Source organism: Pongo pygmaeus, chromosome 1 (assembly GCF_028885625.2).
Source record: "Pongo pygmaeus isolate AG05252 chromosome 1, NHGRI_mPonPyg2-v2.0_pri, whole genome shotgun sequence".
Taxonomy (NCBI): Eukaryota; Metazoa; Chordata; class Mammalia; order Primates; family Hominidae; genus Pongo; species Pongo pygmaeus.
In genome coordinates, this window is record NC_072373.2 from 21,772,501 (window position 1) to 21,800,451 (window position 27,951).

At 53.7% G+C, this 27,951-nt stretch overlaps 2 protein-coding genes across 15 annotated transcripts in view; one reads left to right on the plus strand and one right to left on the minus strand.

Annotated features, from left to right (window-relative positions):
• Positions 1-22,453, minus strand: part of SNAP47 (synaptosome associated protein 47) — a 52,606-nt gene extending 30,153 nt beyond the window's left edge. For 8 of the 10 annotated variants that reach the window (XR_010127666.1, XR_010127669.1, XM_054467508.2 and 5 more), the window contains exons 1-2: positions 15,392-15,504; positions 2,768-3,309 (exon numbers count right to left, since the gene is read on the minus strand). Coding sequence is in view for 7 of the 10 variants with exons in the window: in XM_054467508.2 (XP_054323483.1) it covers positions 2,768-3,309; positions 15,392-15,481 (632 nt within the window). In the remaining 3 variants the exon portion in view is untranslated. Of the gene's footprint in view, positions 1-2,767; positions 3,310-15,391; positions 15,505-22,295 lie in introns of those variants that run through there. The other 2 variants (XM_054467560.2, XM_063671609.1) reach the window with 2 other exon arrangements.
• On the plus strand, positions 15,479-19,778 carry JMJD4 (jumonji domain containing 4). 5 transcript variants are annotated; one of them, XM_063671632.1, is made up of 6 exons: positions 15,479-15,879; positions 16,079-16,244; positions 16,872-16,997; positions 17,223-17,478; positions 17,875-18,086; positions 18,329-18,702. In XM_063671632.1, exons 1-6 carry the CDS (start codon positions 15,480-15,482, stop codon positions 18,336-18,338), a joined length of 1,170 nt encoding a protein of 389 aa, XP_063527702.1. In that variant the 5' UTR covers position 15,479; the 3' UTR covers positions 18,339-18,702. The 5 variants fall into 5 exon arrangements, with proteins under 5 accessions (XP_063527702.1, XP_054323566.2, XP_054323576.1 ...); XM_054467591.2 differs by having other exon boundaries at positions 15,480-15,879; positions 17,223-17,490; positions 17,875-18,021; positions 18,329-19,778; XM_054467601.2 differs by having other exon boundaries at positions 15,618-15,879; positions 17,223-17,490; positions 17,875-18,111; positions 18,329-19,778.
• Positions 22,454-27,951: the final 5,498 nt, after the last annotated feature.

Here is a 27,951-nt window from a genome sequence, read left to right on the forward strand (position 1 = left end):
ACCCACTACATTTCCAGAAGAAGGGACAGGCCCATCGCTTGGTGCCCGGCTCATTTCCCAGCAGGAGTCAATAGCAAACATGGGGGCTCTGGGTCCATGCTGTGGATAATCGTGTGCCTTGGCAGCCTCCTCCCAATCTCCCTCTACACAGTCTCTGGGGGCACACAACGCTGGCACTGATGCCATGTGGCCATGCAGAAACTCAGCTGGGCACAGAAAAAGATGCTCCTTCTCCATGGCATTTGTTTTGTCTGTGACTGGGAGGAGGACGACACCCCAGGAAGCAGGGAAAGCCACACTGTGCACCCACAGCCTCCCCTCCAGGACCGCAGCACCCTTGCCTATGGCCAGGGCTCAGTCCTCTGCGAATATCCCCAGGCCTCCCCCTGCAGACACTCTCAGAGTCCAGCCCAGGGACACCCCTCAGCAGCGAGCCAGGGCAGGGAGAAGCCAGGACGGAGGCACCGTGGGGAGGGCTCCAGAACCCCACAGGCCAGAGGGCAGAGGGCCAGTCCCAGCTCGCCAGGGCATGTGCCTCCCAGGAGGCTGTGATGGTCACATTAGTGTCCACATAGCAGGGCCACGAGGCCCAGTCGTCAAGCACTACTCTGCACATGTCTGTGATGGTGTGTGTCCATGAGATTAAATAGAAATTGGCGGACTCCCAGGAAAGCAGCTGGGCCTGTAATGCGGGCAGGCCCCGTGCAACCTGCTGAAGGCCTTAAAAGAACAAGAACTGATCCGAGCAACAGAGTCATGGCCTTAGGCCTGCAACTGTCCCTGGGGCTCCAGCTGCTGGCCCCCTGCAGACTCTGACCAGGGCAGAACACACACCTGCCATCTACACAGAGGAGCTGGGATTGTCGGGGGCTCTGTCATCTTCCGGCTCCAGCCTTGTGCCAGCAAAGCTTTGACAGAAAGGATCTCTTCTTAGTCAAGTACAAGATGTGACCTCAGTCCAACTAACCTGCATGCAATACTGATGCACCAATATGACCCCAGCTTAGGGCTGAGGGACAGTGGCCAACGCCAAGGCGGGATTCCAGGGACACAGAGGTTCTCCCCGCTGCAGCTGTGGGTGCTGGGAGGAAGTTCTCACTTTCCTCCGAATAATCACAAAACGAGAAACAACACGCTTCAAAACGACTTTTCAAGAAATAATAAAAGTAATTGGAAGCATGTAAAAACCTGAGCTATGTGTACTGAAACACACACACACAGATGACACACACAAATACACACACAAACAGAAACACACAGACACACATACACATACAGATGACACATAGACACACACACACACACACACACACACACATGCTCTCAAGGACATGTCCTTAAAAAAGGGGCAGAGAGCAACAGAAAAGGACGGCAAACTCAACACACACTTCTCCAAAGACAAAGGAAACAGACAAACACAGTGGCAGCCTGACACTGAAAAGTGGGCAGACTGGCAAATCCAGGAAGGTGGATAGTATGCCAGCAGCGGCATGCTGCGAGACCATGCAATTAGGATGCCAGAGCCCTATGGGGTGATGAGGAGGGAGTACCAGCACCCTCCCAGCAGCGGCAGGAAGAATCAGCAACATACAGGCACAAGTCCATGTGACATTGCACTGGGAGATCCTCGGCTCCCAGATGGACCCACCCAAGTGGGCACCCCCTGAGCCAGAAAGCAGCCCCCGCAAGGCTCACGCTCCAGACGGGACCCCAGGATGAGGAACTGAGGGTCCCAGTAAAGGGCCCATGGCTGATACCTCAGCCCCACACAAACCATCTTAGGAAAAACGACCGCGAAAAAAAAGGCAATAAACAAGCACCTTGAAAACCCAGAAACCATAAGCAAAACAAAACTATTAATAATATCCAAACAGAGAAGATGCTCAGGCCATGACGCAAGACCCGAAGGTTTTTCCAGGAAACTGGAGGAACACAAAAGAGTTCTAAGAAATTACAAGTACAAATGATAAATGGTAGGAAGATAAAAACCAGAAACATACACTAGAATAGCAACACTAAAAGAAAGCCAAATAAGAAAGGAGTACCCAAACAGAAGACAGCAGGACTCAGAAAGCAAAAATGGGACTTGAAAAAAGAAAAGCATTCTTAAACAAACTGAAGAAATTTTCTGGACATACACTAGGATTTTCATACTAAGAAACATAACAGAAGAACATAGCTTATGAACAAACGGCAGATGCTGACAGGAGACACCTCACTCACAGAGACTGTCACCAAGATAGACCTCACTCCACCCTCTGTGACCTCAGAGGCCAGGGCCCATCCCCATTACCACATAAGAGCCACAGATGCTGACAGGAGACACCTCACTAACAGAGGCCGTCATCAAGACAGACCTCACTCCACCCTCTGTGACTTCAGAGGCCAGGGCCTGTCCCCATCACCACATAGGAGCCAGAAACAGAGGAGTGTGTACAGGAGGTCACAGCACAGTCTCTGCTTGCTGGGTGTGGACTCAGCATGGTACAGTGGACGGCAGTGGTGCCAGGCACCCAGTGAGCCAGCACTCACTCAGATCTCACTGTGTGTTTCCAGCAGAGTGCACAGTGTATTCACAGCCTCACTTTCCAAGTGCTGGATCTTACTGTGAGTACCCACTAAGCGTGTACAGCAGGTGCACAGCCATGATCTCAGAATGCTGGATGTGTGCAAATATGGTGCAGTGGCCTAGAACAGTGCCTGTGAGCCTCCACACATGTGCATCTTACTCTGTGTGTGCCTTGCAAAGTGTACACAGCAAGCCCACCTGTCCGCCACCTCCAGGTCTGACTCCATCTTGTCCAAGCCTCTCATGACGCTGTCCAGCTGCTGGCCCTGGTGGTGCAGGACCCTTGCTGTGTCCTCCAGGCGTTTCTGGGATCCAGCCATGAGTCCCGTCAGCTCCTCGCCCCGGGTCCTTGGGACAGACGTGTCTGCCATGGCTCCAGGCTGAGACAGCAGCAGCTCCCTCCAGAAATGCTCGATGATGCTGAAGACCACATTTCGACTTGGCCGCAGGGAGCTGAACCAGTGCTTGGCATGGCCCTTCTCCAGGATAGTGATGGAGCTGAAGATAAAATGTGAAGACTCCTTCTTGATCTCAACTATGCTGGAGAGGGGGAAGCTGACCAGAATCTCTCCAGTGCTGTCAGTCATGAACCTGAGCGACAGCGACGTTAAGGACAGTTGTCCAGTAACCCATCGCCTCTTGGGCTCCAGGTAGTAGGTGCACGGCCAGGTGTGGATGCAAACGTCCCTGCTCATCTGTTCCTGGGTCTGTGTGCACCAAGGTCCAGGCCTCTTCTGCCTCTGAAGGAGAAGAGACAGTAATGCTGTGCCGTCACCCATGGACTGGAGACACAAGCAACCCCACAAGGATGCTGCCTCCCCTGCGGCTCTGGGTTCACACAGGCTGCAGCACATGGCTGACTCTCTATCCACCTGTGGCTGCATGACAAAGCCCATGTACCCTCTCAGCAGGTGAAGGAGGAGCAGCCAGAGCAGGAGGGCTGGTTTGGAACCAGGACCCCTGAGTCCCAGACTCATGCCCATCTCCCAGGCAGAGGGTTCACACTGTCATCCCCCTCACCACAATCTGTGCCCCTGCACCCAGCAAAGCCACCCTGCTTGGATCAGTGTCCACTGCTGGACGAGACTTGAGGAGGACATCACTGGAGACTTTGCCAGGGCCCTGGGCCTCGGACCTCAGTCCCAGGATGTACTCTCAGACCGTTCCAAGGAGCGCTGTCTTTTGGCCATGATGTTCCCTCTAGATGCACATTCTCCTTTGGAAACTTCCATTCATCAACTTCATTGCATAGAGAAAACAATCCTGCAGACAAGCATTTTCCCTTCTCATAACCCCACCTAACCTTATAGCATTCTACAGAACTGAGTAGTAACACGTACGCGTACTAACTTATTGTGTGTATGTAGTTTTACATAGCTGCAAGCAATGAAGGTGTCCTATCATGTTTTCACATCTACATTTATCAGTACAGTTTGGAAAGTCTCGGATGACAGATTTGAACTAACCCTCATGGAACATGCAGCCCAACTCTCTCATCATACAGATAATGTAAGGTTAAGAAAACACGAGGGCCTTGTGCGAGATCCAGGCACGAGTGCAGGACTCTGCCAGGGCCAGAGCCAGGCCGGGGATGCCTCGCCAAGGTTCTGACAGCAGAGAAAGGTCCAAGGGTAGGGTGGCATTTCTCCCACTTTTCTCACAGAATTTCACTGTAACGTGACTTTACTTATACAAACAGGACAGCCAGCCAGTGTAATCCCCCCAGACATCAAAAAGTGTGGGCTTTCCATGGCACAGCTAGAGGCTGTGGGGTTCTCCTCATTCTGGCAGCACATTCATGAGTCCCACTGTGTGCTAAATTATCTGCTGGGTACCACCTATCCTCATCCAGTCCCTGGTTCCTGCAGCTCATGCAGTTACACTCTTAAGAGCCAGGTCTTTCATGTAACTGCTGCACTAGACACCATGTCCCCAACACAAGGCTAGACGAGACACACTGAAAAGCCACACCTGCATTTGAAGAGCTTGCATCAAATGGGACCTTAATTGTATGAGGACACAGCCATCTGAGAACACACAATATGTCGTCACACACAGACCACAGGGTGTGCAACCACTGCAGGGAAGGAGGTGTGGCTGGACTGTGGGGGCTGCCTGGCTAGTCTCCCCAGTCCACAGAATGCCCATGTGGCCACAGACAGAGCCCCCACCCACCTTCTCCCACACCCGCCCTCCTTCCGGGGCATGGCACTCAGCACAGGGAGGGTGCCACCTGCTCATCTGGCTGGAAGTCGTGAGAGGGGAAGGACCCCATTTCATTAATTACCCTCCTTGGCAACAACCTGTTACTGAGTGAATGGGATGGATGTTTGGGGCTTTCAGATGTCTGTGCAGCTGGGCCCCTGGGGCATGGCTGAGGTGGCAGCCTTGACTGAATGCCCTGTGACTGGACAGATTTGGTCCCAGCCAGGCTAATCAATGAGAAATCCCGCTGGAAGCCTAGACAGAATGAGACTGGGTGGATGTGGATGGGATGCACCTCTCCTCACATCCCTGAGTGTCCGTGGCAGCTTCGGCCCAGACTGTTTTCCAGAATGCCTGCGTGGTGAGCAGCCTGGGGCTGTGACTGGTTTCTCCCTCTTGGCCAGAGAGAGGATGTGAGCCGGGTACTAAGGATGCCGTCTTCTCTGGGGGCAGAGGTAAGCAGGCTTGTCTTGCCGACATGCCCATTACAGCATGGGAAATTTCCTGAACCCGGGACTCTCCAGCTGTGACACAGATCCACCATGTGTGTAGCATCCACCTGGGACCCAGGCAGACAGGAAGCCCGCTGTGCCGAGACGGCTGAGACCATCAAGGCTGGGGCCTCCTACAGGAAGGTGGAAGCCGTCTCAGACCCATGTAGCCCCTGGGTGATGTGTATGACATCTGCAAGGCCATTCTGCTCTGGGGTGTGGGTCCTTCACACCAGACTGCTCTCTGATGCCACTAAATATTTAGGCAGCAAATGCCACACACCCACTCTCAGCTCACAACACCCTAAGATGTTTCTATTCGGGGACATCAAGACTTTCTACAAATTTTATTTCGTTTAGAAAGTAAGCATATGAAAAGTTCAACATTAAGAGGTCAGGAAGATTGCTGCACCTGGGGAGAGGGGAAGGCCCTGCAGGGGCCTCTGTGGGGCTGCTTCTGTCCACCCCTTGCCCTGGGTGCACTTGTGATTTTGCATGCTCTGTTTTGATTTGTTGGTATTTCTGTATGTAATGGTTCAATTAAAGGCTTACTGGATGTTTATAACAAACAATAGAAAATCACATTAAAATTAATAAACGCATGCATGACAGGTGTACCAGAACTAAATTTCAGCTGGGTGCTACAATTCCAAGAGCATTTGAAACCACTGCCTCAGGCAAAAGCCCAGGGAGAAGAGCACAGCCACACAGGCCACACAGATCCTGGCACGCTTCCTCTCACCGACAACACAGGTGCAGAGTCAGGGCAACCAGCTCCACCCGAGGCTGTGGGCTCAGGCAAGTGAGCGAGCCCCTCCCTCCTGCCCCTATCCCTGAGTGGGGCTGACAGTTGTGTGGCCCCACAGCCTCATGAGGTCAGCAGGGCACTCCCAGGTGCTTGGCATAGCACAGCCACTCCCCGAGGCAGGACTATCCCTGTGAGCACCCAGGAGCACCCACAAGCACTAGCTTGACCTGGCCGGCAGGAGTGCCTAGAGCCTGCCGTTTTCTTGAATCCACCTGTTTCATGACTGCCAGGGCGTTGCCACACCCAGGATCTGCCACTGGTCTCTCTGTTTTTAGTATCTGAACAGAGCTGGCCATAGACAACAACTAACCACAAAAGCTCACACACAGAAGGATGAGGAGGAAGGAGAGGAGAGAGAGGGAGGGAGAAGGGGAAGAGAGGAGGGGGAGGAAACTTCACTTGCAATGTGCTCAATATATACAAAAGTAAGGGGCCACATTAAAGCGAAATGACCCGACTCCTTCACAGCACAATGAATTTAACTTCTATGCTGATGTGGCTCAAGTATTCCACAAATACCTCCCAGTATTCCTCTTAAATCACCATAGAAAGCTCAGGACTGCATTTCCCAGACATGCATACATGCCAATCAACTGTTGGTGTCCACTCTGTAGATCAGTCCAGATCGCCAGCTCTCATTGCTCATGTGAACTGATCACTAATCACCAGTACAGCCAGCCTGCCACATCCTTGGGCTCCATATCCGTGTATTCAACAACCCATAGGTCAAAAAATGCTAAAAAAAAAAAAAAAACAAAGCTGTCCCTGCACTGAACATACACAGACTGTTTTTCCTATCTTTATTCCCTAAGCAACACAGCACCAACTACCCCCACAGCACGCCACCGTGGCAGGCTTGTAAGTGACAGAGATGACATAAGGCTGATGGCAGGATGCACAGAGAGGACACGTGATACTACGCCACTTCACACCAGGGAACTGGGCATCTGCAGGAGGTCCTGGGACCAAACCACAGGTACTGAGGGTCGGCTGTACCTGAGATTAGGAGAAGCCGAAAAGGAAGCTGCTATATTAAGTAAGAGAATTCTATCATCAACACACAATAAGATACGAGACTTAGAAATAATAAAAATGTCAGGGTTCGAGGGATGCTGTAGACAGCTTATTGTGGTGAAAGCCCAAGGAACCCAGGGTACCTTGGCTGACCCCGTCTCCCAACTCCAAGAAAGCAGCTCTTAGGGTATGGGTATCTAAGGAGACACAGGACACAGTCCAGGCACCAAGGGAGGTCCAGGGGAGCAGACAGATAGTGACATTCAAAGACCAGCAATGATGACATGGCCTGTGACTGCCACTGAGCAGTGAAGGGAGCAGGTGTCAGAGAACCTTCTGGAAGAGCCTGCAAGGCCTGGGACTGCCGGGAAGGCGAGCCTTCTGTAGTCTCAAATACGCAATGCAGGGGCAGCAAGGAGCCAAGGCCAGCAGTGACTACAGCACCCAGTCACAGAGGAGAGCCGGGGCTCAGGGAGGCTGGAGCCCACGGGAGGCCTTGTGAGAACCTGTCTCAGCCAGACTGCAGGGAACCCCAACATCAACAAACACAAAGCACCTTGCACTCTCTCTGCCCAGGAAGGCTCTGGGAGATTTAAGGCTGGCCTCCTCTTCTGGGGAGGGCCTGACAGGTGGGCTTGCAGCACACACCAAGGCCAAGCAGATCCATGGGTGGGCCAGAGCTGCCCTTCCTAGGCAACACCATCTCTCACCACCAGAAGGAGGCCAGAGGAAGCCCTAGGCAGCAGGTATCTCACTGCACCTTCCTCTGCAACTGGGGAATACTCACCTGAGTACCCCACATGGCCCCTCAGGAGACACAGAAGAGGGCGCCAAGACCTTCAGTACCATGGTCAACCTAGCTACATCCCCAGCACCCCCAGGGTCACAGCAAGGGCCCAGTGGGCCATACACAGGACCCGCCCCCTCCAGGGCTACCCACTCCCCACCAGGGCCATGGCGAGGGTCCGGCAGGCCACACACAGGACCCATGACGCTGTTCTGCCACAGCAGCTGCAAGGCCACCCAGCAGGCTCTGGACTATGGGGACACAAAGATGTCTGCTTCTCAGAATTAGGAGGAGGATAAACTACACCAACTCAGTCATGCTCCTCAAAGTCAGGCAAGCCAGTACCCACAGGAGGGGCCGTGGCCCTCCCTGCTCAGCCCTGGAGTTGCTGTGCCCATGCTCCTGGCTGAAGAGGCTGCCCAGACCTCAGCCATACCTGGCCTTTGAGGGGAGGGACCATGCCTCACCACCACCACCTCTATACAGAGAGCTAGACACAGTGTGGACAGTGAACGTGTGCTAACCATTGCTAAGCAGGCATGGTTGGGAGGTATTCCAGGAGTGCGGAGGGAAATTATGCACAACCTCCCCGGAGAAGTCCTGTTACTGGTGTTGCAGCACAGTTTACAGCTCTGGAAACATCACCTCACCTTCTGGACCTTTTTACCCACCATTAAAATAACTAAAAGACCTAAGGTCACCAGCTCTAAAATGTTTCAAATTCAAAAAGAAAGCTGGGTGTGCTGGTGTGCACCTGTGGTCCCAGCTACTCAGGAGGCTGAGGTAGGAGGATCACTTGAGCCTGGGAGGTCCAGGCTGCAGTGAGTCGTGATTGTACCACTGCACTCCAGCCTGGGCAACAGAGTGAAATTCCATCTCTTTAAAAAAAGAAAAAAAAGAAAGAAGGGAAAAAAGACCAAAAAATTAGGACATGAACAACCAAGCCTCTTCTCGTTATCACATTTTAAACAATAAATATAAGGAAAGTATTCAAGTTTGACAACAACCCAGGAAGAAGCCAGAAGAGAAACTTGTAGCCACGCTTTTCCAACTGCAGGTTTCCAGGGCTTCTTTCCCAGAAAACCTTAGTCAACGGAGATGCGGTGCAAGGACGGAAGCGAGGACACCCCATGGAACATCAGAAGCAGCCCAAGTTTGGACACAGCCCCCACGCCGGCCAGCCATTCCCCTACCCGACGACACACCTGGCCCCACACAGGGGCCACAGGAGAACGTGGTCCCTTTTCACCTCCAAGGCCAGACCCTCCTCCCGGGGCCCTGATCCCACTCTCTCTCTCTCAGCCCCGAGACCTCTCTGGCCCTCCCATGCCAGGCACTGCACTCTCCGTGAAGGACCACGCACGGTCTCTGTCACAACTACACAGCTCTGCTGGGGTGGAATGAAAGTGGCCACACACAAGACACCAACATAGGGTGTGCTGCCCCACGGGACCTCACTTACAAAAATGTGGTAGCTGGACCTGGCCCATGAGCCGAGGGGCCTTGCTGAGAGTCACTGCACCCTGGCTCCCTGGCCACTACACTCTCCAGGTCTCCAGCCCCACTTCCATGAACGTCTGCGTCCACTCTCCTTGGCCATAGCCTCCTCATGCACCTGACTACACAGGGCACAACCTCTCCTCCTTGCACCCTCTTTTTCCAGCTGAGACAACACAGGCCAGAAACTCAACATCACCCCCAAGCCGCTGCCTCCCAAATACCCACTCCAGCCAGACTCCCTCACGCTTCAAACTTGGACATCTGATCACTTGCTGATCTGCCCCCACCCCTAACAGGCACCTGAACTTCACATTCCTTCCACCAGCTCCTCCCCTATCACCTGCTGGGCATCTGCCCCCATCCCAAACGGGCAACCCAACTTCATAGGCCCTCCCCTATCACCCGCTGGGCATCTGTCCCTGACCCTAACAGGCACCCCAACTTCACAGCCCCTCCCCTATCACCCGCTGGGCATCTGTTCCTGACCCTAACAGGCACCCCAACTTCACAGCCCCTCCTGCCACCCACTGGGCATCTGCCCCCGCCCCTAACGGGCACCCCAACTTCACAGCCCCCCCTTCAGCTCCTCCCCTATCACCTGCTGGGCATCTCCTCCCACCCCTAATGGGCACCCCAGTGTAGCAGCACCAGAGTCAGTTCCTCTCTCAGTAAAGGCACCACGGGCCTAGGACTTCTGACTCCTCTCTTCCTCCCCCCACAGAAACATGCCATGAACATGCCCTGGCAGCTGTGTTCCCGCCCTCCACCCCAAGACCACACCACTGACCTGGCACAGGCATTGTCTGGGCCAACCAGCACAAGCAACACACTTGGGGAAGGAGTTGTAGTCACAGGGACTCACTCATCACACGCTGCAATCTGTACAATGGGTCTCTCTCAGTCTTTCCATCATACGTGTGTCCCCTGAGTGAGACTCAATCTCCAGGAAACAATCTACTTTTAGTTACTTTCCACAGTCCCACCATCCAAGGCAGTCCTCCCTCCCTCCATACCTGGACAACCTGTCAGGCAACCTCCTGACCCTCATCCTATCCCCATCACCCATTCCCCCTCCAGCAGTCAATGAGATAATCATTGAACAGAATTAGAATATGTCACTTCTCTGCCCAAAGCCCTTCCCTGTGTACTTGGAATGAGATCCAAGTTCCTTACTGCAGCCTCATGGACTCTGCAGGACCCGTGGCCTCCCTGCCCTGGCCTTCCCCTGCCCTCTGCTCCCAGCAGCCTTTCCACGCCAGGGAGTCTCATTGGTGGCTCCACCCTCAGGTCTCTGTTCAGAGGGCTTCCCCGCCTTCCTAAGGCACTGTCACCACCACGGCCCAAGCAAAACTCCAGAGAGTTGGTGCTTTCATGACTGCGGCACTAGAGAAGGCACTGTCATGGGAGGGCCACAAGGCCCGCTACACACCATGGGCACCCAATGAATTTGTGCTGAGTTGACCACAACCACACCACATGGAAACAGGGCTGTGCCTATGCCCTCCTGTACCACATAGTTCTGCAATCAGTCCAGGTCCTGGAGCCCTCACGGTGTCCCTGCCTGTTGCAATCTGCAACCTGCCTCCTCCAGTGCAGGTGTGGGCCTGGGGACCCGTGCTGACCCTGAGAACACACAGCTGAATCCTCCAGGGAGGTCATGGCCAGGGGCCCAAGGGTGTCTGCAGCCAACCCACACAAGTGACGCTCTTGGGAAGGAAGTCTGCAGTACAGGGACGGCTCAGCACGCAGGACGATCTGTACAATGGGTCTCTTTCAGCATTTCCATCACTCAAGGGTCCCCTGAGTGAGGCTCAGTACCCAGTAAACAACTTATTTTTAGTTAATTTCCACAGTCACAGAAAAAACATCTTGCACACCTTCCACTACCTCGCGACCAAGAAGCTAAGTGAGAACAGTGGTGGCTGTGTGTGCCCACAGGTGCTGTAGGGTGCGGCCAATCTTTCCAGGCTCCCCTCCCCTGCCCCCCAGACCCTCTTTCCACTCCCTCAGAGGTTCTCAACTCTAGCCACAAAGTGCAGACACGCTCACTGGGGCTGTTTGCATGCAACACAGAGACAGAGGAGCACATATTCGGTACAAAGCTTACTGCATTTTCTCCAAAGTGCTGACTTAAAAACCAGTCCTGGCCAGGCACAGTGGCTCACACCTGTAATCTCAGCACTCTGGGAGGCTGAGGTGGGAGGATCACTTCAGCCCAGAAGGCAGAGGTTGCAGTGAGCCAAGACAGCGCTATTGCATTCCAGCCTGACTGACAGAGGAAGACCCCATTTTAAAACAAAAACAAAAAACCATCCTAATGGAGTACTGTGTGGGGCCCAAGAATGTGGATTTCTTGCCATTCCCAAGCGATGCAAGGGCTGATCTAGCACGCTCTGGGTGACACAAGCCTATGTTCCAGTCCCATGAGAGCTGATAACACTCCAGGCCTCCTGTGTATACAGCAGTGACACTGACCTGAGGGGGCACCGTGCGGACCAGGGAACTAAACCAGAGTTCCATCTCAAGAATGAGAGCTCCATCTCCCACCAAGTCCTAGAGGCTCAGTGATCTCAGGGAGCTGCGGACCTGCTAGCCCAAATGCTCCTTTCTTAGGAAACAGGCTCAACCATGGAGCTGCAGGAACTCCTTCCAGGCAATGCCCACCTGAATTTCAGTTCCCCATGAGGCAAACTCGGAACCATATTCCAAGATCTTGAGACAAGTATAAACACTCTGCTCCCCACATCTTCCTCATTGGCCTCCCTTGATCTGCATGCACCACAACCAAAATCAAATGACTACTAGCAATTAAGGAACAATATGTGGCAAGGTCAATTAAGGTCAATTAATTGTCAATATTGAGGTCAATATGTGGCAAGATGTTACAGCATATTGTTAAGTAAAAAACAAAAGGCCAAAAGCAGCAAAAGTTTACATATGTATATTATACACGATGGAGAAAGAGACTCTGTATGTGTGAGTGTGTGTGCATACGTGTGTGAACGTATAGGCAAGGACTAGGGGGAGAGAAGAGCGGAGAGAGAAAATGAATGAATGAATGAATGAATGAATGTGTGAAGAAACGTAGAAAAGCCGGCTCTACAGCAGGAAATAAAAAACGGTCATCTCGGCCGGGCGTGGTGGCTCACGCCTGTAATCCCAGCACTTTGGGAGGGCGAGTCGGGCAGACCACGAGATCAGGAGTTCGAGACCAGCCTGACCAACATGGTGAAACCCCATCTCTACTAAAAATACAAAAATTAGCTGGGCGTGGTGGTGCGCGCCTGTAATCCTCGCTACTCAGGAGGCTGAGGCAGGAGAATCACTTGAACCTGGGAGGCGGAGGTTGCAGTGAGCCAAGATCGTGCCATTGCACTCCAGCCTGGGCGACAAAATAAGACACGGTCTCAAAACACAACAACAACAACAACAAAAAAAAACAAAGCAAAAAAACCCCGATCATCTCTGGATGGAACTGGAGGTGATTCTTTCTCTGCAACTGTAACTTCTCCAGACATTCTGATTCTCTAGTGTAAAAAAAACCCAATAAACAATTGCATACCGCGATCACACAAGTCACAATGCGGCTGACCAGGAAGGGACCATAGCACATACTGAACACACAATCCCCAAAACAACTCTCCACCTCCTGTCCCTGCCCCCATATCCCACCTCTACTTGGACTCAGACTCCCAAAACTCACTTTCCTCCTAGTCCTCCCTCCAACTCCTCAGACCTTGGTCCTCCCTCTTCTGCTCCTCCCGGTTCTCCTGGGTAAACCTCACACCCCCTGGAAAGAGTCTTCCAGCAAGGCTCAGAGCCCCAGCACTCCTAGAACCTCCCATATCCCCACTCATAAGAGTAAATAAAACAACATTTCCATTGCTTCATAAAGGGAAGGCAGGTGCCCCTCTCCCGCTTAGGATGCCTTTGTTTGGTCTGGAATGAGATAGCCCAGTGTCCGGATTTTACAAGACACAGTCATGGTCTGATGGCCCCTAGACTGTCATCAGACCTCCAAACCTAACTCAAAGGACTCTCACTGTGTGCAAACCAGCACAAGCTGCCTCTCATTTCTCTGGGAGAGATGAGCGGTTCTAACTGTTCCTCCTTCCACCTGCCTGTCAAGACGCCTGGGAAATGCTGCGCAAACTCTGCACTCTCTCGTAGAGCGCCTATGTGCACACAGCCTGCCAGGCTTTGGGGGGCAATGAATCTGCTATCTTCCCTTCTGCATCCATGTAGGTAGCTTTGAGCTGATTTCTCCAGCACACCAAGACATACATCACATAGGGTCCACCATGGCCCCACTTTTGTGTCCTGGCCGAAAATCACAGAGTACCCTGACCCCTCTGTGCCCCGACCACAGGTTTTCCCCACCAGGCTTCAACCCAATCCAGGGCCTTTAACATTTCCAGGCATGGAAGAAAGTATCTAGGTTTACTACAAAGAAAATGACCTTAGCCCTGAGCCAAATTCCTGAAACCTTCCTATAAACTCCATAACCCACACCCCTTCCAAGAGACATACCTAGGGAGGACATCCCTTTTCCCTTACTGCCCATCTCGAGGACTGCTGCAGCCCACTCTATATGAAAGTTCCCCTAACAAAAGCTCCAGGCAGGGCCTGGTGCAGTGGCTCACACCTGTAATCCCAGCACTTAGGGAGGCCAAGGCAAGAGGATTGCTTGAGCCCAAAAGTTCGACACCGGCTTGGGCAACACAGAGACTCTGTCTCTACAAGAAAAACAAACAAACGAACAAACAAAACCAGAAAACTAAGCTGGGCATAGTGGCTCATGCCTGTAGTCCCAGCTACTTGGGAGGCTGAAGCAGGAGAATTAAAGAATTAATCAAGCCCAGGAGGTGGAAACTGCAGTAAGCTGTGATGGCTCCACTGCACACCGTCTCAAAAAACAAACAAAAAAACCCCCCAAAAAACCCAAAAAACTGCTCTGGGCTCACCATGCATTTAGCACTTCTTTCTTTGGTATCCCAACTGGTCCCACCTGAGGATAGTGTGGAGAACTCCCTTGCCCCCACTTTTGGGGTAACTCCAGTTACAAGTTTGGCAAAACACTCCTCATGTCACTACTCCGATGTCCTCCCACTTCAGCCCTGCTCATGTGTACACAGCCCCAAATCCCTACCCACACTCCCACCACACCTTCATTTCACACCCTCCCTCATTCCCCACCATCTTCTCCAGACACACGTCATCCCCTGGGGCCCCTTGCCATGCCCTCCAGTCCCCTGTGGGCCCCATTCTCCCATCTAGGTTACCGTGCCCCCTCCAGCCCTCCCACCATTTTCCTCCAGGTCCCCACCATCCTCTCTAGATCCCACTGTCCCCTCCAGGTGCCACTGATCCCTCCAGGTCCCCACTGTCCCCATCCCTTCCAAGTGCTACCGTCCCCTCCAAATCCCCACTGTCCCCTCCAGGTCCCCAATGTCCCCATCTTCTCCTAGTGCTACCGTCCTCTCCAGGTCCCCACCGTGCTCTCCAGGTCCCCACTGTCCCCATCCCCTCCAGATCCCACCATCCCCTCCAGGTCCCCACTGTCCCCATCCCCTCCAGATCCCACCGTCCCCTCCAGGTCCCCACTGTCCCCATCCCCTCCAGGACCCCACTGTCCCCATCCCCTCCAGGTCCCACCGTCCCCTCCAGATCCCCACTGTCTCCATCCCCTCCAAGTGCCACCGTCCTCTCCAGGTCCCCACCGTCCCCTACCATCTCCGCTAGATCCCACCATCCCAGGGCCTCCCAGCTCTCCCTCTGGGTCCCACCGTTCTCTCCGGGTCCCATCATCCCTGGGCGCCCCCGCACCGCCGCACTCCCGCCCCCAGAACCGCCTCTGTCCCCGCCCCTCTCCCAGCGCAGCCCGCATACCCCCCACCCCCCGGGGATGTGGGAAGGAGGGCTCGGGCTGGGTCAGCCACAGCGCGCGGACTGAGCCGAGGGCGGACGCTACGGCTTGGCTTGAGCCGGGCCCCCAACAGACCAGCGCCGTCGCTCACCTGAGGGACGCCAGATGCAACCCAGAGCCGACCGCGGCGCCTCGGCCGCTCGGCGCCTGCGCAGTGAAGACGGCGGCGAGCCGCGCGCATGCGTGCAGGGCCAGAGCCCCAGGCGCTGGTGGGGCAGAAACGCGGCGACCTGCGTCTTCTGGTTCCGAGGCTGGTCCTCACCGTTTCCGCTCCGGCGGAAGTGAGGAGGAGAGTCCTTCGACCCGTGCGGAGCTGGATGGACCGCGAGACGCGCGACCTCGCCGACCGCCACTTCCGAGGCCTGGGGGGCGATGTCCCCGGCGTCGGCCAGGCTCCGGGCCGGGTAGCCTTCGTCTCGGAGCCCGGCGCCTTCTCCTACGCCGACTTTGTGCGGAGCTTCTTGCTGCCCAACTTGCCCTGCGTGTTCTCCAGCGCCTTCACGCAGGGCTGGGGCAGCCGGCGGCGCTGGGTGACGCCCGCGGGGAGGCCCGACTTCGACCACCTGCTGCGGACCTACGGTGGGGCGGTGGGCGCAGACCTCGGGCGGGGAGGAAAGGCCGGCGGGACCCAGGCCCGGGAGGCCCCCGCCTAGAGAGGGGCACCAGGGAGGGTGAGGGAGGCCAGGCGCGTGGCCCCTGGAGAGTTCCTCTGCAGACGGTTTGGAGTGAGGACGGGGCCCAGGGAGATGGCATGGACCGTGCCTGACTTTCATTTCAGGAGACGTGGTTGTACCAGTTGCAAACTGTGGGGTCCAGGAATACAACTCGAACCCCAAGGAGCACATGCCTCTCAGAGACTACATCACCTACTGGAAAGAGTACATCCAGGCGGGCTACTCCTCTCCCAGGGGCTGTCTCTACCTCAAAGACTGGCACCTGTGCAGGTAATGGGGCTTGGGACGCACCGAGGCGCTGCCTTCCCTAGTGCTCCGTGAACCCAGAGGCCTTTCTGATGAAGATGGCCCCTGGCTGCACAAAGAGGAGCTGTTTATCCCCGTGAGGCACTTTAATCTGTTTAAAAGAAACTGGATTGTCTTCCGCATGGCTGCAAGTGTTGTTCTTTGGGAGGTCAATATGGTTTTTTTCCTTTTTTTTTTTTTCTGAGGTAGATCCCCTCAGCCTCCCTAGTAGCTGGGATTACAGGCATGCACCTCCACGCCCGGCATTTTTTTTTTTTTTTTTTTTTTTTTTTTTAAGAGACTAGGTTTCACCATGTTGCCCAGGCTGGTCTTGAACTCCTGAGCTCAGGTGATGCATCCACCTCAGCATCTCAAAGCACTGGGATTATAGGCATGATCAGTACTTTCTCATAAGCAGAACCATTGTAGTCAGACTGCCCCCGCCTCCCCCACCAGCAGCATCTGGCTCAGAGGAGGCTCTGGGGCTCTTTGGGGGCTGCAGCCATCTGGAAGCTCCACTGGAGCCGATTGGTCTCAGTTGCCCCACTCGTGCTGCCCTAGTCTCCTCGTGCCTCACGTGCTGTCGGTGGTGCCCTTGCACCCTCCTCACAGGGACTTCCCGATGGAGGACGTTTTCACCCTGCCTGTGTACTTCTCCTCCGACTGGCTGAATGAGTTCTGGGATGCACTGGATGTGGATGACTACCGCTTTGTCTACGCGGGGCCTGCGGGCAGCTGGTGAGGCCATGGATGTGGGAGTGGAATCCGAAGGGGCCTGGTGACAGAGCGGACTAGGAGGCTCAGGGTGGCAGGAGGGGGGCTGCTTGGCACAGGCCTCACAGTGGGTGCCATCCCTTGAGACCAAGGGGCCACCCCTCCTTCAGTTGGACCAGGCCTCTGGGGTGCCAAGCAAAGCCCATACCAGCCCCTACAGGCATGAACCAGGCGCTCTTGCTGCTGCAGGTCCCCGTTCCATGCTGACATCTTCCGCTCCTTCAGCTGGTCTGTCAATGTCTGTGGGAGGAAGAAGTGGCTCCTCTTCCCCCCAGGGCAGGAAGAGGCCCTGCGGGACCGCCACGGCAACCTGCCCTACGACGTCACCTCCCCAGCACTCTGCGACACACACCTGCACCCGCAGAGCCAGCTTGCTGGCCCACCCTTGGAGATCACGCAGGAGGCGGGCGAGATGGTGTTTGTGCCCAGTGGCTGGCACCACCAGGTGCACAACCTGGTAATGTGCTGCTCTCCTGCCCCCTATCAGGGGCCTTCCTGCAGGAAGACGGCAGCACCACCTCCCCACTCTCCCAGCGAGAGCAGGGCTGGAATGGGGTGGCTCATGGGTGAGGCTGACCCCTTCACAAGGTGGTGTCGCTGAGGCCTAGCCTCTGTTTCACCCACTGCCGGTCCCTGGGTCTACTTGCTCTGGGTTCATTGTGGCCTGAGGTGGTCCGAGCCCGCCACCCACTTCCCTGCTGAGCAAGCCCTGCTGGGAGACAGGAGGGCCCTCTTGGCTGCAGAGGGCTGGACCCCACAGTGGGTTCCTGGCGCAGGAGATGTGGGTTGTTGGGGGGCACCTGCCATGGGCTCAGGCCTGCCTGCACTGTGCCCCTTCCAGGATGACACCATCTCCATCAACCACAACTGGATCAATGGCTTCAACCTGGCCAACATGTGGCGCTTCTTGCAGCAGGAGCTATGCGCTGTGCAGGAGGAGGTCAGCGAGTGGAGGGACTCCATGCCTGACTGGCACCACCACTGCCAGGTGGGGTGGCTGCGCGTGGAGGCTATCGATGCCAGGTCCCTGGGAGGCCTGCAAGCTCAGGGCGGGTATGGCCATCAGGCCGAGCTGTGGGTAGGTGCCGGCTGTGAGAGTGTGGGACAGCCTGGGCTGAGTCCTGGGGGAGGCTTTTAGGCTGCATGGCTCAGACTCCCTTGGTCACTGCCCAGCTTCTCAGTGCCTCTGTCTTATTGGTCCCCTCTTCGTCCTTGGGGACTGGGTGCATGTCGGGTCCTTTGCAGCTTGGACTGTGTCCATGGTGTCAGCTCACTGGCCTCTTCCCTCTGCCCAGGTCATCATGAGGTCCTGCTCGGGCATCAACTTTGAAGAGTTTTACCACTTCCTCAAGGTCATCGCTGAGAAGAGGCTCCTGGTCCTGAGGGAGGCAGCCGCTGAGGACGGTGCTGGGTTGGGTTTCGAACAGGCAGCCTTTGATGCCGGGCGCATCACAGAGGTGCTGGCCTCCTTGGTTGTGCACCCCGACTTCCAGAGAGTGGACACCAGCGCATTCTCACCACAGCCCAAAGAGCTGCTGCAGCGGCTGAGAGAGGCTGTTTATGCTGCTGCGGCCCCATAGCACCTGTCGTGAGGATAGAAGGACGGGTGGACGAGAGGCAGCCTCCTGCTCCAGGGCCCTTCCAGAAATAAAGACCGCCCTCCCTGTGACCTGGGGCCCACCCCTGTCGAGGCTCGTGGCCTGGCTGTTCATGGCCACTGCCTGGGTGCCTGTTTTTAGGTGAGGCCCAATGAGGTCAGGGACCCAAGATGGGATGTGGCCCTTCTGACCTGCAGCAGGCCTGCTGGGAGCTCGGAGATGGTGCCAGGACCTGGCTCTTTTGGGGGCCCTGCCTCCTTAGGCCAGGACGCCTGAGCTGACAGGAGTCTGTGTCTGGTGTGCCTTCTCTGGAGGCTCCTCTTAATAGGCCAGCCCTGTCCCCTCGTCTCAGGCCATTGGGCCACCCCTGGCTCTGCCCTGTGGGCTCAGGGAGGGTTTGGAGCTGTGCTGGGCAAGCTCACCAGGGCCTCCAGGCAGGGCTGGGGTTGGCCTCCATCACTTCCAGGTGATGGGCTGCAGAACCAGTGGCCTGTGCCTTCCTCTGGGTACCCAGAGTGGAGGGCTGGGTTGGGCTGGCCTTTGCCGCTTCCCTGCCTTTGCAGGGCCTGTGGGCAGCTGGAGAGGCCACGGATGGGGTGGAATCCCATCTGCTGCTGAATCCTCACCTGGGCCTGAGGGACTGTGCCTGCTGTGCACTCACAGCTGGGTCTTCCCAAGGATGCTGTTCTCAGGAGTGGTGGGTCCCTGGCCCCTCTTCACACTGGGCATGATGGAGGTGTAGGCGGGCTTGTCCAGGCTGATCAAGGCACAGCAGTGAGCAGTGGAGGCCTGTGGTGGGGAATGGACTCTTGTGGGATCCTCCTGCAGAGGATGCCCCAGGCCTGAACCTTCTAGTGGGTCCACAGTTTGTGGAGACTGGCACTCTCCCAGCCCTGTCCTTGACTGAGAGTCCAGCACTTTTTCAGTTGGCCCCTGGTTGGCTGCCCCACCCCAGCAGGGGAGGAGGCATCCAAATCTGCAGGGACAGCACGTGCCACAGCTATGCACATTGCCTGCCTGTGGCATCCAGTGGGGCCGCTGGCACTTGTCTATGATGGAAGCCCCCAAGGGCAGGGGTTTCTGTCTGCTCTGTTCAGTGAATCATGTGAAGTGCTTGCAAATGCAGCTTTACACAGTAGGTGCTTCATATGCGTCTGTCGAATGAATGCGCTCCAGCCAACAGCTTTCCAGGGACCTGTATGCTGGGCCCCCCTGCTAGCTCCCAGGGACCCCTGGTCTGCACGGGAATGCCCTGAGACATCCGGCCTCCTACAGATGGGGTTGGCGCTGCCAAAACCACGGGCGGCAAAGGTGCTTTGTGGAGGAGGAGGGGGAGGTAGCAAACATGCACGGCTGCAGCCTTCCAGGATCAGGTCCAGGCTGAGTGTGGGCATGGCTCACCTGTTTAGCCCCACCAGTAACCTCTGAGCTTGGCCCTCTTGGCACCCTACCACACAGGCACAGGCTGAGGCCAAGGGTGGGGGTATGTGCCCCAGGCACTGCCAGCAGGCAGCTGAGGTGCCTCTGCCGGAGCTGGGGCTCCCCTTTGAGCAGCAGGTCCAGCACCTGCAGGGTATGGGCACCACCAGGTGGTGGGCACCAGCTGTCCAGCTTCTCTCATGATGAGGGCAGCACTGCGGACCCCAGGGCAGCCAGGGCCCAATGCAAACTGGCGGCTCAGGGTAGCACAGGTCACAGCCCATTACCGTCCAGGCTGCTTGGTCCTGCGCTCCTGAACTGTATGTGAAGACCCTCATGCTTCCGCAGTCAGTAGGCAGTGCACAGACACTCCCGAGAGCCCTGCTAGCCTCAGTCACTTTTTCTTGGTAAAGCAAGCATTGAGAATCTCAGGCTGGGGCTGTTACAGATGCAGCAAAAAAAGCAAATGCCAGAAGCTCTGTGGGGGGAGACAGAGCCCTCCACAGGGCAACGGCTGAACTGCAGCCGGCATCGATGACTCCATAGTCAACGACCATGACTCCTTTTGCCTACCTCACTCCAGGTTGGCAAAAAAAAAAAAAAAAAAAACGCTGACACCAGGGCCAGGTGGGTTGTGGGGCAGCCGCTGTGCACAGTGTGGCTAGACAGCAGTTTGAAGTGTCGGGCAGGATGCCCCTTTCCCAAGTATGCCGCCCTGGTATCCTGTCCGGGGTTGGAGAGGCATGGTGTCAGCACATATGAGGGCCTTTGCAAAGGGAATCACACCTCTGCAAGAGGTCTGACAGGCCGCATCGCCCTGGGAACCAGCCTCCTGGGGTGCGAGGTGAGGAGCTGCAGATGTGCGGTGGTTATCTCCTGCCCTTTGCGTGTCATCCCTATCAAGTGTGAGAAAGGACAGGCAGGCTGCAGCTAACAAGTGTTCCTGAGGAAAGGGGTCAGAGAAACAATGCAGATGCTCAAGACCTAAGGCTACGTGGGAGCTGCACAAAGATGGATATACTTGCAAGTGTGGGGACAATGGCTGTGCACCCCACCATGCCTGGGTGAGGGCGTGCAGTGGCCCAGATTCCTTGGGGAGTGGGACCTGTGGGCCCCCACAGGAAGGCTGGAAAAGTCAGGCCCTGTTGTGGCTGCACAGACTCTAGCCTGGGAGGACAGAGGGAGGGAGCATGATGGGGCCTATGGGCGCCTCCAGCATGTGCCTGCCCTGCCCTGGGCTTGCAATTGTGATTGGCTGGAATCCATGGAGGCGGAAACAGGAGCCCCAGGTCAAGTTGTTGCTGGCTGTGGCAAAGCCAGGCTCCCTGCATCCTGGGGGCTGTGGCCTCCGGAGAAGGTGCCTCCCTCAGGGACCAAGACCATCCTCATGCTTGTGCCCTTCCGCCTGCTGACCCACCAGAAGGGGCAGCTCCTTGGCCAGCTACCCTGAAGCCCACATCCCAGGTCTGGGGCATCCCTGAGAGCCACATCCAAGGCCACATCCTTCCCTGTGTTCATCCATGCTCCAGAGTGTCAGCCTCAGCCCTGTCCCCCATCCACCACTGTGGGTGGTGTGGCAGGTAATGGTGCCAGCGTCCCACAGAACTGCAACTACCAGCTGCACCTTGGGTCCCCAGGCAGAAAGAAGGCAGGCCCTGGTTTCCAAGTCAGTGACTCGTTCCACTGGCCTAGAAGCCAAGGGTAGGGACCAAGATGTCCAGTGTCCTGTGGTCTGTACCCCCAAAGTCAGCAGCCCTGGAGGCAGGAACTCCAGGGGCCTGGGCCTCTCACTCCTGCCTGGGGGCTGACCCCAGAAGTCCCCTTCCACAGGCCCCAGTTACCCTCCCACTGCAGGCTCTGACCTACAGGAAAACAGCTGGAGCTGGGCTCCTACGCTTTTCCTCTGGGAGAGCCAGACCCTGTCCCAAGCTAGAGGAAAATCCACGGGCAGAATCCTGCAGACGCACACCCCAAATAGACCCCACCTGGGGCCCCACGCCCCAAACAGACCCCGCCTGGACCCCTGGCCCTGCCTAGGGAGCCGCGGCCCATAGATCCTGGCCTTCCTCTGCAGCCTGTTCTCCCCGTCCCCTGCAGGAAGGCACCAGAGTGTCCACCCCCGCGGCCCTACTCAGAGATGCGTGCCTGCTCCCATCGGAGGCCTTCGGCTCCGAGGCAGGGCCTGCCTGCTCCCGAGACCGTTCCCCTCGCCTCTTCTGTCGAGAATCGGGGTCTTGGGTATTACCTTCAAATCCGGCCAGCTTCCCGCCACAGCGAAGGAGAATCAGACACCCCGTGCCAGAGACGGACAGGTCCTCACTGCCCTTGCTTCTGGGACCCTGTGAGGGCAGGAACCGGAGCCTTGCCCTCATGACTTTGGTTGGGGGCAGCGCCAGGTGGGAAGTTTCCTGTCGGGCACTAGGTTGGGGCGGGAGGCGGGGCGGGGAGGGGGCGGGAGGCTGGATCGGGAGGGGAGGGGCGGGAAGAAGGAGGCGGGACCGGGGCGGGAGGGCCAGGTGGGGCGGGGATGGGAGGGGCAGGCAGGGCGCGCGGCGGGGCCCAGGATGACCCTGGGGCTTCCCTGGCTTCAGGTCCCTTCTGAGCACAGCGGGGCCCGCCGCCCCCTGGTGGCAAGCACCGGCCCTGCAGCCCCAGCCAAGAAACCCAGTAACAACCCTTCCCTACCCTTGTGTTCCGGGCAGCGGGACGCCCAGGGTCCAGAGAACCCTGCAGGTGCAGGAGGAATGAGGCGAGCCTGGGAAAACCTCCTAGCCCGGAGGTGCCCGTTGACTCACCGCCTGTGACTCCAGCAGGGATTCTGTGCGCCACAGACTGCACAACCCCAGGTCCTCGTTCTCCCAGCCCTGCAGGCTGCTGTCTGTTCAGAAGGAACTCCAGGCAACTTAAATATGTGGAATCAATCAATGCACTTCAAACTTATGAAAAGGTCGAAGAAGAAATCAAAAGGGACATTAGAAAATACACTGAATGGCCGGGCGCGGTGGCTCAGGCCTATAATCCCAGCACTTTGGGAGGCCGAGGTGGGTGGATCACCTAAGGTCAGGAGTTCGAGATCAGCCTAACCAACACGAAGAAACCCCTGTCTCTACTAAAAATAGAAAAGTTAGCGGGGCGTGGTAGCGCAGGCATGTAATCCCAGCTACTTGGGAGGCTGAGGCAGGAGATTGGCTTGAACCTGGGAGGCGGAGGTTGCAGTGAGCCAAGACTGTGCCACTGCACTCCAGCCTGGGCAACAGAGTGAGACTGTCTCGAAAGAAAAAGAAAACGAGGTCTGAGAAGTTCCCAGGTATGCACAGTTATCTCTTCATGCCACCTCATGGGTCCCATGTGCAAATTGAGGGGGAGTTAGTATGAAACATGTATCGAAATTCAGGCCATGAAGTCAACAAGCTCATTCTGTGGAATTTCCAGCTGGCTATATTGGTTCCAATTGGTTTCAGGCAGTTTTTTCTTTTTTAAGAGACAGCCTCACTCCATGTTGCCCAGGCTGGGGCACAGTGGCCTGGAACTCCTGGGCTCAAGCGACCCACCCACCTCAGCCTCCCTAATAGCTGGGACCACAGCATGCCCGACCACGCTAGACTTATTTTTACTTTTTGTAGGGACAGTGTCTCCCTGTTTTTTTCTCCCTCAATTTTTTTTCTTGATATCACAAGCTGGGGGAGTTTCAGGGTTTCAGCAAGTTGTTTATTTTCTTATGTGCCATCCTGCAAGCTCAAGAATTTCTGCTAGTCATTGGTCTTTGGTGTGAGGTTTTGAGACTGTGTTTTCTGAAGGGGCCATATATGCAAAGTGACTCCCAAACACAGAAGGAACTGAGAAACCAAAGAATGAGGCAGACAAATCCAGTTTGTCACTTGGAGGTGATTTATTGGGGAACACACAGAAGCATGGTCTTGGGCAGCCACAAGACGGGTAGATCTCTGCACTGTTACCCCCTAGACTCAGGGCTTATATATTTTTGGGGAAAAAGTATATGTGTCCTGGAAGGAATGTGCAGGCAACTGAAATAGTGCTACGGGCATCACAGTTTATGATGTATGCTGTGGCATCGAGGGTTGGTTTGGAGGAATGGCGAGACTTATGGTAGATAGGTGTTTCTACACAGAGTACGACTTCAACTAGACATCTTGGAGGCACTCCCAGACTCATGCTTAGTTAGGCATCAATGTGGCAGATTAGAATCTAAGAGGAGTGACTCTTGTCTCCATACTAAAGATAGAACATTTTTCAAAAAAGTACAAGACAGAATCCAGCAACATATAGAAATAATTATCTCCCATGCCAAAGTTGGATTCCTCCCAATACAAGATTGGTTAACAGCCAAAAATCATTTAATATAATATGCCATATCAATACAATCATAAAGAAAACCACATGACCATCTCAACAAATGCAGAAAATAAATTTGACAAAATCCAACATCTTTATGATGAAAACATTCAATGAGATAAGAACAGGAGGGAATATGCTCAGACTGATAAAGGGCACACGAAAACCCTGCAGTGGCTCACGCCTGTAATCCCAGTACTTTGGGAGGCCGAGATGGGTGGATCATTTGAGGTCAGGAGTTCGAGACCAGCCTGAGCAACATGGTGAAACCCCATCTCTACTTAAAATACGAAATTAGCTGGGCATGGTGGTGCATGTCTGTAACCCCAGCTACTTGGGAGGCTGAGGCAGGAGAATCACTTGAACCCGGGAGGCAGAGGTTGCAGTGAGCCAAGATCGTGCCATTGCACTCCAGCCCGGGCCACAAGAGTGAAACTCTGTCTCAAAAAAAAAAAAAAAAAAAAAAGAAGAAGAAAAAGGAAAGAAAACTCTGCAGCTAACACCATGCTTCGTGGTGGAAGCCTGTATACTAATGTCCTAAGATCAGGAACAAGATATATACAATCCACTCTAATGACATCTGTTCATCATTGTACTGGAGGTGCTAACAAGGACAATTTGGCAACAGAAATGAATAAAAGCCATCTAGATTGGAAAGGAAGAAGTACGATGATCTTTGTTCACAAATGATATGATCTTGTATTTAGAAAAATGTAAGAAATTCACTAAAAAATATTAAAATAAAGGAATTCAGCAAACTTAACAGATGCAAAAAATTGGTTATATTTTTGCACTTAAGAAATGAGCAATGAAAATGAAATTTAAAAAGCCTTCTATTTACAATAAACTCAAAAGCAAAATAATTAGAAATAACTTTAATGACAGACATGTAAATTGGAACACTGAAAACTGTATCTTAAGTGTGGTGCAAGGTTAGAGATAAGGAAGCCATGGATATATGTGTCTTTCCACAATGTCAGGCTTTTATTGATTCTATTCAATCACAAAAGCCACAAGCTACGTGGAGTTCCCGAGGAGGCAATTCTCCTTAGTAGTTCGCATTCACTAGGTAGTCAGAGCCACAGGCACACAGGCTCAAGCCACTCCACAAGTCAGTAAATATTGCAAACCCTACGTAATAGTATACCTAATATGTAAATGTTATAGATTAAACATTTGACAACAAAGTAACATTAACATCAAAAGAGAAGAGATAGGAGAAAATGTTAAAGAACCAGTTCAAGGAGAACTTAAATGAAGACAAAGAGAATCTTCTGGTCTGGGCCAGGCAGTCCATCAATCTTGCAAGAAAGAATCTTTGATGGGGCAGACAGAGGCTTTGGCAGCAGATGTTGAGTTCTTACTATGAGTGCCAGCAAGATGGTGTTAGTTAAGACAGCTGTTTTGAGCTGCTGATGGCCTGCTATTTTTATGACGACAGAGTCCACTGGTGAGAACCGATAGTGGATGAGTATGCTTGTTTATATCCTTATATGGTTGGATGCAGCGTTTTTAAAAAAATTTATTAAGCAAAATATGTTATGCTTGTTGTCAAAGTGTCCTAAGAAATGTAAAATGGAGTCTTTTTTCTAAGATGGGGTTACTTATGTCAAGGGTGCTCTCTACACTACAATACATGGTTATCATCCTTGAGCCTTCTCTCCTTGGCTCTGAGGACTTTACCTTCTTGGGGAAAAAAGGGGGATTGCATTCTTGGCCTTTATATTATTAGAGGTGGGCTGTGGGTAAGGTCTACACAACCAAATGAGTATTACTATTTCCATTTTTATGGATAGAAGCCTGAGGCCCACAAAGGGAGGAAATGATGATCCATATCCCAGAGAGCAGAATATCAGGCACCATTTCCCTCTACCCAGCCCCTCCCCACTGTCCTGTATTTAAGGGACCCCTAGATGTGATACCAATGGGTGTTTAAGAGAAAGCCCTTGGGTCCAGGAGTCTGAGGAAGGGAGGTTAGGGATTCCAAGTCTGAGGCGTAAAAAAAAAAAAAAAATGACCAAGGCAAGTCTCAATCATTTTAAGAGGTTTATTTTCCAGGGTTAAGGATGTGCCCAGAAAAGAATACAGAACCACAGGAAAAACTGTGGTCCATGGTTTTTCCAAGGAGGATCTGGGGACCTCAACATTTAAAATGAAAAGGGTGGGTATTGGGGATTGAGGAAGGAATTTTGAAAAGGGTGTGGGTAAATAAGAAGCAAGCAGTTGCATCCTTTTGAGTCTTTGATCAGCCATTCAATGAATACACAATTTACCTGGGGGGAGGGTAGAGAAATAGTCACACACTTGTCTAGCTTGGTGAATCTGCATTTTTACATAAGACGAAATAAACACAGGGCAGAGGAAGCAATCAGATATGCATATATCTCAGGCAGAGGGATGACTTTGAGTTCTGTTCTTTGTTCCATACCTGTGAATATAAGCTATCAATTTGCATTGTCAGGGTGAAATGAAACAGAACTGTTTTAGGGTAAAAATCTTGGAGCCCACAATTTGTGGGCAAATTGTGAGAGAGGTGCGATGCTTTTTTTTTTTTTTTTTTAAATCTTTGTAGCTATCTTATTTAGACACAAAATGGGAGGCAGGTTTATGTGACCCAGTTCCCAGACTGACTTTTCCATTTGGCTTATTTAGTTTAGGGTCTTGAGATTCATTTTTCTTTCACAGGGGCAAGAGGGCCCTAGGAAGATCAAGGCTGAGCTTCCAGGTTCCACAGAATGGAGTCACTGAGGGGCAATTGTAGAATAAGAGAGTGTGGAAAGTAGAAAAGTTCCTCTTCAGAGCTCGTCTTAGTTTAAAAATAAAATAATAGACACTAGAGATAATAGCTTCTTACTCTAAAGCCCCCTATCAACTATTAGTTCTTACACCTTAGCCCAGTTAGTTGCTTTGCCTTACTCAGGCATGTCTGGACAGGCTCCGGCAAGTCTTAGTTCATAGCTTATGCCCCTTCCTTATTTGGAAATGTTATTGCTTCTTTAAACCTTTCATAAGCAATTTCCTCTCCTTTGTTCTCCCTTGCACTTACCTATTTAGGAAAGTTTCAGGTTGTTAGCAAATCAGGTATCAGTTTAAGATTGTGAGGTCCAGCTCCAGCCAATGGATGCAGGACACAGCAGAAGGATGACCCAAATGCGTAAGGGATAAATATGTCAGCTTTTCCTTTGTTCAAGTGTACTCTCATCATTGTTCCATCTGCGAGGATATCAGGGGAAATTCAGCCAGATATCGGGCAAAATTCAGCCAGATATTGGGTGAAATTCACCCCCGATATTTCAAGTAGGTTCTTTTTTATATTCCCTAAGTGTCAGCTGGTCTGAGAAATAAAGGGACAGAGTACAAAAGAGAGAAATTTTAAAGCTGGGTGTCCGGGGGAGACATTACATGTCAGCAGGTTTTGTGATGCCCCCTGAGCCGCAAAACTAGCAAGTTTTTATTAGTGATTTTCAAAAAGGGAGGGAGTGTATGAATACTGTGTGGGTCACAGAGATCACGTGCTTCACAAGGTAATAAAATATCACAAGGCAAAT